This window comes from Ursus maritimus, unplaced genomic scaffold (genome assembly GCF_017311325.1).
Source record: "Ursus maritimus isolate PB19 unplaced genomic scaffold, ASM1731132v1 scaffold_1, whole genome shotgun sequence".
Classification (NCBI taxonomy): Eukaryota; Metazoa; Chordata; class Mammalia; order Carnivora; family Ursidae; genus Ursus; species Ursus maritimus.
This window is the reverse complement of record NW_024423343.1, coordinates 85,390,686-85,401,857: the sequence shown is the minus strand read 5'-3', so window position 1 is coordinate 85,401,857 and position 11,172 is coordinate 85,390,686. Positions and strand designations below refer to the sequence as shown.

The following is an 11,172-nucleotide window of genomic DNA, read 5'->3' as shown; positions in this document are numbered from 1 at the left end:
AAATATATATATATTTAGTTAGTGAATCATTTGGGGTTTGATTTTTTAGGCAATTAGAAACAATGACAGTAAAAACAAATATAATCTGGTTTATATAGAACATTTCCAATATTTTATTTTCTTATTATGTTTCATGCAAAGAATCTTCATTACTGCATGAATTTTTAATCTATAATTATTTACTCTGACCCAAGTTAGCAACTTGGGCACAACAATCAAAAAAAAAAAATCCAACTAGATTTTAGCTTTCAGAATATAAATTATATATATATAAAACACACATATATATTATATATAATATTATATTATATATATAATGTAATAACAACATAAATATGTTATACTTGTGTGTAAATTTGAATATAATATGCAATAAACCCATATTTAAATAATTTAAGAACGATGGTATGATAGAATAATGATTAAAAGACAAGTCACAAAAGCTCATTTTAACCAATGAATCAATAAAACGCCAAACTAGAAGAACAAGACAAAATAACCAATATACATTTGACAAGAATGTAAGAAGATGATGCTTACAATTATTGATTTGATTGTTCTGCCTGATTTAAAAGATTATGGCAAAATTGCTGCCTTGATTAAACAAATACTCATAAATACCCCTATTGTTATGGTAATATTATAAAAATGTAATAATACTCTTCAGCATTTATCAACAAATATGTTTAAAAATATATAAATGTTTCATATATGTGTGTATATTTTAACATATAAATAGTTTATTTAACATATTAATTATTTTCAAGAGTTTGCTTTTTTTTAAATTTGTTTACTTTGAAATTAACCAAAACCAAAAACCACTACCAAACCACTACCATTTGCAAAGTTTTCTTTACTTTAAAATGAAGGGCTTAAAGAAACATTTATTGCTATCATTACTACACTTTCCTCGATATAAAAGATGCAAAATGTTTTAGTGTTTCACTGATGGAACACAAAAGTAAGTGAAGAAGGAAGGAATAACGTGAATAAAGATGAAATACTCAAGTGAGTTTTACTTTAAACTTTTAAAATTTAAGAATACAATTTTCACTATTAGTAATGGTATAGACATTTCAGAAGTTATACAACAGTAACTCCCTCCCATCACCCGCCACATACACACACACAAGCCTCAGGATGCTATCACTCTAATAACACTACTAAAATCTTCATTTTTTTTAGGCATTGCTTTTTTACACGTTAGAGTCATAATTCCATACCATTTTATATCTATTTTTTTTCATTTGATAATCAAGTGGTTTATTCATTTAGTATGTATAAATAAATTAAGTAGCTTATTGGTTCAATCGATTTCCTTTATAGTTTTCTGACTGAATTGTGATGATTACTTCAATATGACTCTATGCAATGCATTTGCAGTTTCATAGAATCGATGTTATTGTTCATCTCCTGAGACCAAAATTTCCCTTTGATGAATCACAACATTAAAAGTAATACAATGTCTTTTTTTTTTTTTTTTTGAGGTAAGCTCCATGCCCAGTGTGGAGCCCAACATGGGGCTTGAACTTATGACCCTGAGATCAAAACCTGAGCTGAAATCAAGAGTTGGATGCTTAGCCAACTGAGCCACACACACACCGCAATACGATTTTTTTTTAAAACCCAACACAGAGTCCATTCTACCATAGGCTTCACAGGCTCAGCTTAGATCCGGAGATGCTTTGGCTCTCCCTGGAGTCAATTCTTCCTTCTGTTCTATATATACAGATAGAAACACTGATGTGACAGTCTGCCAACAGGTTATGGATTTGACCTTTTTTCATATTTTTTTGCCAGTCATTAATAGGTATCTTATATAACGTTTCTCATTCTTCTAATTATTAGGATGTTTAGAACTGCTTCCATTACAAAATTAAAACTACAACACAACAGCAACTCAGAACTGTACTCTATTCTCTTCCAAAAGAATTCATATATTAGTGACTGTTTGGATTGGATTGGAATTTGTTTTATGCTCCCTGAACTAGTCAGTTTGTATTTGGGTTACCGATACATTTTCTAAACTATGACCTCTGGGCTTATCTGGGAAGTCTCAGCAGGGCTGACAGATGATGGTGTTATTTTTGGCATACTTGGCAACTTTGGTTCACTCTCACATCTAGGAGATTGGCTTTTTCACCATACAAAGAAAAATGAACATAGAGACATGTGAGAACACTTCTTGGGTATTCCAAGAGAGTTGGGTAAAATGAGAAATAGCCAGACTGCTGAATTGGCAGCAACTCTGGCTGTTTCCGTCCAATGGTTTCTGCTTCCTTAAACAATTAAAAGCATTCAGACCTTTCAAAATTCAATTTCTACTGAAAAATATTACCCCATTAGTTTTCATTTATGATTCAGAAATATTTACCCTTTATAAGCTACACACACTATTTTCTACTGGCATTCTTAAGTAATCAAGTCAATAGGATACAAAAAAAATGTAGAATTAAATGCCAAGTGATTTTGCATGATAGTCTAATGACAAGTATTTTATAGAAGTTAACACAAAATCTTGCTTGATCATTCTGGGGAGGAAATTATATCTTAATTATGAGATAATTAAGATAATTTGGCTTAAGGAACCAAATTAAGGTGAAATTGATTTGGTGAAAGGAACAGAAGTCTGTACATACTGAAGTAAATAAAATTATGGAATTTGGTAAAAGGAAATAAAAGCATCAAGGAAAGCAGCCAAATTAGGGAAGCCACTCTATCAGTCTGTGTGAGGCCCTTCGGTCTTTCACTTCTTCTTCTCTCTTCATATTTACTTCATTCATCACTCTTTGCAGATTGTGTTTTTCTGTGTATAAGCCCACTTCCCATAACCCTGCCTAAAGTGCACATATCTAAGTTCAAGAGAGTGTGCAAAGTACACAAAAAGGGGAAAAGGAGAAAAACAAAAACAAAAAAACTACTATCCAGGTAGTGTTTACCACAGGTTTCCAAAAACAAATGTCATCTGAACTGTGATATCTTGCTATTACCCTACAACTTGCTAAGCACTTTAATGAATAAAGTGTAGTCTTGTCTTTCTAGTTCTGCAGTAGATGCTCAAGTTTAAACTAATGTTCAAGATCTCTTATAAAGTCAAGACATTATTTATTGTCAATAATTAAAATAGAAGTAGGTCCAATTTGGTGGTATAAGAAGACCCTGAACTTACCTCCCCTGACAGACACACCAAATCTACACCTATATATATAAAGAAATTCCTCCTGAAGAAGAACTGAGGACTGATTGAATAGCTTTTGCACAACTAATGGTAGAGGGACCACACAAAGAACAGCAGAAGAGACAGAAACAAAATAATAATGAGAATCCCATTTCTGGTGTGATGACCCTAACTATGAAGGGATATCACTGAGGGGATCTTCCACTGGCCTGTACCCACTCCAGCTCTAGACATCCTATGAAGGCAGCCCAACTGCAGCATTCTATGGGACACCTCTGGCCCATGCCTGTTCCACCTCTAGTCATCTACCCAGGGCAGTCCCAGCATAACATGCCTTGGGATCTTCCCATCCTGTGTCCAATCCAATTCCACCTGGTCTGCCAAAGCATCCAGGCACACAGTATACATGGGGGACACGCCTACACAAGGCCACTTCTTCAAAACTAGAAGAGATAGTTGTTCTACCTAAAAACAGAAAGTCAAACAAAATAAGGAGACCAAAGAATATGTTTCAGATGATAAAACAAGATAAAACACCAGAAAAACAAAAAACGAAAATGAAAACACTAATAAAACAGATAATTAATTTAACTGATAAAGAGTTTAAAGTAATGGTCATAAAGATGCTAACCAAACTCAGGAGAAGAAGGGAGGAATATCATAAGAACTTCAACAAAGTGTCAAAAATATAAGAGAGAACCAATCAGAGAGGACTACAATAACAGAATTTTTTTAAAAAATGCGCTAGAGAAAAATCAATAGATTAGATGATACAAAAGAATGGATCAGTGATCTGAAAGCCAGAATAATGGGAATCACCTGATCAGAACAGCAAGAAGAGGCAGATCCTGCACCGGAGGAGACACACGCAGCTAACACTGTCTTCTTCGTGCGACTCTTACAGCTGCTTCTCTCTGGGCACAATGGCAACTCTTAAGGAAAAACTGATTGCACCAGTTGCAGAAGAAGAGGCAGCCATCCCAACAATAAGATCACTGTAGTGGGTGTTGGACAAGTTGGTATGGCGTGTGCCATCAGCATTCTGGGAAAGTCTCTGGCTGACGAACTTGTGCTTGTGGATGTTTTGGAAGATAAACTCAAAGGAGAAATGATGGATCTGCAACATGGGAGCTTATTTCTTCAGATACCTAAAATCGTGGCAGATAAAGATTACTCTGTGACTGCCAATTCTAAGATCGTGGTGGTGACTGCCGGAGTCTGCCAGCAGGAGGGAGAGAGCCTGCTCAATCTGGTGCAAAGGAATGTTAATGTCTTCAAATTCATTATTCCACAGATAGTCAAGTACAGTCCTGATTGTATCATAATTGTGGTTTCCAACCCAGTGGATATTCTCACTTATGTTACCTGGAAACTAAGTGGACTACCCAAGCACCGTGTGATTAGAAGTGGGTGTAATCTGGATTCTGCTAGATTTTGCTACCTTATGGCTGAAAAACTTGGCATTCATCCCAGCAGCTGCCACGGATGGATTTTGGGAGAACATGGTGACTCAAGTGTGGCTGTGTGGAGTGGAGTGAATGTGGCAGGTGTTTCTCTTCAGGAGCTGAATCCAGAAATGGGAACAGACAATGACAGTGAAAATTGGAAGGAAGTGCATAAGATGGTGGTGGAAAGTGCCTATGAAGTCATCAAGCTAAAAGGATATACTAACTGGGCTATTGGATTAAGTGTGGCTGATCTCATTGAATCCATGTTGAAAAATCTATCCAGGATTCATCCAGTGTCAACAATGGTGAAGGGGATGTATGGCATTGAGAATGAAGTCTTCCTGAGCCTTCCGTGTATCCTGAACGCTCGGGGCTTGACCAGTGTGATCAACCAGAAGTTGAAGGATGATGAGGTTGCCCAGCTCAAGAAAAGTGCAGATACCTTGTGGGACATCCAGAAAGACCTAAAAGATCTGTGACTTCTGGCTTGTAGGCTGTAGAAATTTAAAACTACAATGTGATTAACTGTGAGCCTTTAGTTTTTCATCCATATACATGGACCACAGTTTGCTTTTATCTTCCTAAATATGTGAATCTGGGCTCACAGAATCAAAGCCCATGCTTGGCTTAATGCTTGCAATATGAGCCCTTGAACAAATAAAATTAACTATTGTAGTGTGCTTCTTAAAAAAAAAAAAAAAAAAGAACAGTAAAAAGAGAAAAAACAAAAGAATAAAAATAAAGAATAAAGAGGAGAAGGAAGAGGATACTTGTGTAAGGGAGCTCTGGGAGTAACATCAAGCATACTAGAATTTGCATTATAGAGGCTCAAAAGGAGAAGAGAGAGAAAAAGAGCCAGAAACCATTATTGGAAGGAATAATAGCTGAAAAATTCCCTATATTGGGGATGGAAACAGACATCTAGGTCAAGGAAGCAGAGTCCCAAACAAGATGAACCCAAAGAGATCCACACCAATGCATATCATAATTAAAATGGCTAAAGGTAAAGATAAATATAAAATGTTAAAGGCAGCAAGAGAAAAGCAAATAGTCACATACAAAGAAAGCCCCATAAGACCTTCAGCAGAAGCTTTGCAGGCTGAAGGGAGTGGCAGGATATATTTTAAGTGCTGAAAGGAAAATTTTCACAAACAAAAATTCTCTAACTGGCAAATTATCATTTAGAATTGAAGTAGAGATAATGAGTCTCTCATAAAAGCATAAACTAAAAACATTCATCACAATTAAACTGGCTTTACAAGAAATGTTAAAAGGTATTCATTCGGTGGAAAAGAAGAGGCCATAACTATAAATAAAATACAAGAAAGAAAAAAAAAATCTCACTGGTAAAGGCAAATATATAGTAAAGACAGTGGATCAGCCATTTAAAAAGTTAATATAAAGATTAAAAAATAAAAATAGAAAATCAAATGTAACTACAATAAGTAGTGAAGTTATATATAAAACAGAAAGATGTAAAATAGGACATCAGAAACATCAAATATGGAGGCAGAGTAAAAATGTAGTGCTTGTAGAATGCATTTGAACTTAAGCAACTAGTGCCTTTTTTAAAAAATAGACTAGACTATAATATATATAGGTCAATATATATATGAACCTCATGGTACCTGCAAACCAAAAACCTACAATTAGATACACAAAAAGTAAAGAGAAAGTAATACCAATCTAACATTAAAGTAAACCACCAAACTACAAGGGAAGTGAATAAGAGAGTAAGAAAGGAACAAACAAAAAAAAACAACCAGAAAACAATTAACAAAATGGCAGCAAGTACCTGTCAATAATTACTTTTAATGTAAATTACTATGCTTCAATCAAAAGACATAGAATGGCCAAATAAATTAAAAACAAAACAAAATAAAACCCATCTGTATACTGCCTATAAGAAACTCACTTCAGATCTAAAGACATACACAGACCGAAAGTGAAGGTAGAATGATATCCCATGTGAATGGGGATGAGGAAGCTGGAGTAGCAATACTCTTATCAGGGGAAAGAAAAAAAAAAAAAAAGTCTTTTTTTTTTTTTTAAGATTTTATTTATTTATTCAACAGAGATAGAGATAGCCAGCGAGAGAGGGGACACAAGCAGGGGAAGTGGGAGAGGAAGAAGCAGGCTCATAGCGGAGGAGCCTGATGTGGGGCTCGATCCCACAACGCCGGGATCACGCCCTGAGCTGAAGGCAGACGCCTAACCGCTGTGCCACCCAGGCGCTCCCCCGCCAAAAAAAAGTCTTTAAACAAATGCTGTGACAAAAGACAAAGAAAGATATTACATAATGATAAAAGGGTCAGTTCAAGAAGAGGATATAACATTTGTAAACATTTATGCACCCAACATAAAAGCACCTAAATATATGAAGCAAATATTAATAGATACGAAGGGAGAAACTGACAGTAACATAATAACAGGGGATTTTAGTACCCCACTTATTTCAATGGACCAATCATCCAGACAGAAAACCAATATGGAAACACTGGCCTTAAATGACCATTGGGTTAGATGGACTTAATAGATTACATAGAACCTTTCATCCAAAAACTTCAAAATACATATTTTTTTTTCAAGTGCACATGGAACATTCTCTAGAACATATCATATGTTAGGCCAAAACAAATATCAATAAATTCAAAAAGACTGAAATCATATCAAGCATCTTTTCCAACCACAATGGTATGAAACTAGCAATCAAGTACAAGAAAACTGGGGGGAAAAAAAAAAAGCCACAAACACATGAAGACAAACAACATGTGACTGACGAACCAATGGGCCAATGAAGAAATCAAACAGGAAGTTAAAAAAAATAACTTGAGACAAATGAAAATGTAAATACAAATTTCCAAATCTATGCAATATAGCAAAAGCAATTTTAAGAGGGAAATTCATGAATTGCCTACCTCAAGAAATAAGAAAACAAGAAAACATAAATAAATGAAAAATAAAAATAAGGAAAATCCCAAATAAACAGTCTTTTTATCTAAAAGAACTAGAAAAAGATCAAAGGTCAAAGTTAGAAGAAAATAATATAGATCAAAGTCAAAATAAACAAAATAGAAACTTAAAAAAAAAGAAAGATCAAAGAAACTAAAAACCGGTTCTTTGAACAGATAAAAAAAATTAATAACCTACACATCCAGACTCATTAAGAAAAAAAGGGAGAGGACCCAAATAAATAAAATGAGAAATGAAAAAGGAGTTACAACTGACACAACAGAAATACAAAGGATCATAAGAGATTACTACAAACTGTCACATACCAACAAACTGGAAAACCTAGAAGAAATGTATAAATTCTTAGAAATGCTCAATTTCCAAGACAGAATCACAAAGAAATAGAAAATCTGAACAAACTGGTTACAAGTAACAAAACGGAATCAATAATTTTAAAAGGTCAAAAAAACACAAAAGTCTAGGTCAGAATGGCTTTACAGATGAAGTCTACCAAACATTTAGTACCTAACTTTCTCAAGTTGTTTTTTAAAACATGAAAAGGAAGGAACACTTCCAAACTCTTAACAAAGACAGCATAACCTGGATAGCGAATGAAACATAGTAATAAGCTCCTTCATATCAGTCTCAGCAATATATATATATTTTTTTTGAAACTAGTCTTCACAGGCAAGGGCAACAAAAGCTAAAATAAACAAATGGGATTATATCACACCAGAAAGCTTTTGCACAGTGAAGAAAATCATCAACAAAACAAAAAGGCAACCTACTGAATAGGAGAAGATATTTTCACATCACACATCTAAAGGGTTAATATCCAGAATATATAAAGAACTTATACAATTTAATATCTATTTTTTTTAATGGACAGAGAATTGAATAGACATTCTTCCAAGAAGACATACAGATGGCCAATAGTTACATGAAAGGATGCTCAAAATCATCTATCATCAGTGAAATACAAATCAAAACCATGAGATATCACCTCACACCAGTCAGTCTGTCCATTATCAAAAAGACAAAAAATAACCAGTGTTGGCAAGGATGTGGAGAAAAGGGAATCCTAGTACACTACTGGTGGAAATGCAAATTAGTGCAACGTTATAAAAACAGAATGGAGTTCCCTCAAAAAATTAAAAATAGAACCATATGATCCATCAATTTCATTTCTAGATATTTATCCAAAGAAAACAAAAGCACCAATTTGAATAGATACATGCTCCCCTATGTTCACTGAAGAATCATTTACAATAGCCAGGATATGGATACAACCTAAGTGTCTACTGATGAACGGATAAAGAACATGTGATATATAAAAATAGAATATTACACAATGGAATATTACCCATAAAACAGAATAAAATCTCTCCATTTGTGACACCATGGATGGACCTAGAGGGTATCATACTAAGTGAAATAAATCAGACAGTGATAGGCAAATACTACATGGTTTTACATATATGTTGATTTTAAAAAACAAAACAAATAAACAAAATTAAACAGAAACAGACTCATAGATCAATGAAACAAATTGTTGGTTACCAGAGAGGGAGTGGTTGGGAGGTCAGCTGAAATAGGTGAAGGGAATTAAGAGGTACAAACTTCCAGGTACAAAATCAATAAGTCATGGGGATGTAAAGCACAGCACAGGGAATATAGCGAATAATATTGAAATAATTTTGTATGGTGACAGATAGGAACTAGACTTATCATGGGGATCATTTCAAAATGTATAAAAATATAAAATAAATATGATACACACCTGAAACTAATAAAATAGTATATGTCAATTATACTTAAAAAAACAATTAAAATAATCTAAAATAAAATGAGACATCTAATTTTAAAACAGTTAATGGGCTCTACCAAATTTAAGGTTAATTAATTATCAAATGCCAGACAGAGCCATTAGGGATATTACTCTATATTTCTCTGAATCTTATAAAATGACTGACATACATATTTTGGTATAAATTGGGCCAGAAAATATATACAAATATCAATCTTTCAAATACTTAATATTTAATGATACTTAGTATTACTTTTCTCAACCCATGAATCTGGAATGTTCTACTTATTTAGGTTTTTAATTTCTTTCAATAATGTATAAATTTCAGTGTACAAGTCTTTCACATCTTTCCATAAATGTATTCAATAAAAAAACCTTATTTTTTTAAAGGTTTTATTTTATTTATTTGACAGAGAGAGCCAGCAAGAGAGGGAACACAAGCAATGGGAGTGGGAGAGAGAGAAGCAGGCTTCCCACGGAGCAGGGAGACCAATGCGGGGCTCGATCCCAGGACCCAGGGATCATGACCTGAGCCAAAGGCAGATGCTTAATGACTGAGCCACCCAGGCACCCCTAAAATACCTTATTTTTAAAAATGTATTTACTAAATTATTTTCTTAATTTCTGTTTTAATATATTCTTTGCCAGTATATAGAGATACAATTGATTGCTATAAATTGATCTTGAGTCCCACCTGCTGAACTCACCCACAAGTTATAAAAGGATTTTTGTGGGGGCACCTGGGTGGCACAGCGGTTAAGCGTCTGCCTTTGGCTCAGGGCGTGATCCCAGCGTTGTGGGATCGAGCCCCACATCAGGCTCCTCCGCTATGAGCCTGCTTCTTCCTCTCCCATTCTTTCTGCTTGTGTTCCCTCTCTCCCTGGCTGTCTCTATCTCTGTCGAATAAATAAATAAAATCTTAAAAAAAAAAAAGGATTTTTGTGGATTCCTTAGTTTTTTCTATTAAAGTTCACGTCATATGCAAATAGAGACAGTTTTCCTTCTTTTCCATTCTGGAAGCTGCTCATTTATTTATTATTTTAAAAATATTTATTTATTTGTTTGTTTACTTGTATATTTTTTTCCTAATTGATCTCGCTAGAAACTCCAGTGGCAGGAGGGGCAGGAGTAGGAAGTCTCAAGCAGACTTCCTGCTGAGCCCTGAGCCCAAGACAGGGCTCAGTCTCACAACCCTGAGATCACGACCTCAGCCGAAATCACCAGTCAGACACTTAACCAACTAAGCCTCCTAGGCACCCCTTTGCATATGTATTTATAAGGAATATTGGTCTGCATTCATTCTCTTCTTGTAACATCTTTATCTGGTTTTAGAAGCAGAATGATACTAGCTTAATAGAATGAATTTAAAGTGTTCTCTCCTTTTCTTAATTTTTGAAAGAGTTTGTGGTAAATTAGTTTTAAGTTTTCTTTAAATGTTTGGTAGACTTTACCAGTGAAGCCAATGGCCCTGTCCTTTTCTTTGAGACTTTTCAAAGCAGTAATTCAATATGTTTAGTGTTCTAGGTCTATCCAGACATTCTATTTCTTTTTTAGTTTTGGTAATTTGTGCCTTTCAGGAATTTATCCATTTTTCTAAGTTATATAATTTGTTGGCATACAGGTGTTCATGGTATTCCCTTATAATCTTTTTATTCCTGTAATATCAGTAGTGATGTTTTTCCTCTTCCTTTCCTGATTTTAATAATTTGAGCATCTTTGAGCAAGTTAAATTTGTTGATTCAGTTTGTTTCAAACAACCAACTTTTAGTTTCATTCATTTGCTCTAC

At 34.3% G+C, this 11,172-nt stretch overlaps 2 protein-coding genes across 2 annotated transcripts in view; one reads left to right on the top strand and one right to left on the bottom strand.

Annotated features, from left to right (window-relative positions):
- LRP1B (LDL receptor related protein 1B) overlaps nucleotides 1-11,172 on the bottom strand; it is a 1,456,161-nt gene that overhangs the window by 1,105,282 nt on the left and 339,707 nt on the right. The window lies entirely within an intron of this gene.
- On the top strand, nucleotides 4,087-5,292 carry LOC103667684 (L-lactate dehydrogenase B chain-like). Its single transcript, XM_040645364.1, is given in 2 exon segments — nucleotides 4,087-4,155; nucleotides 4,158-5,292. Coding segments are annotated over 2 exon segments (1,002 nt in total). The 5' UTR covers nucleotides 4,087-4,101; the 3' UTR covers nucleotides 5,106-5,292.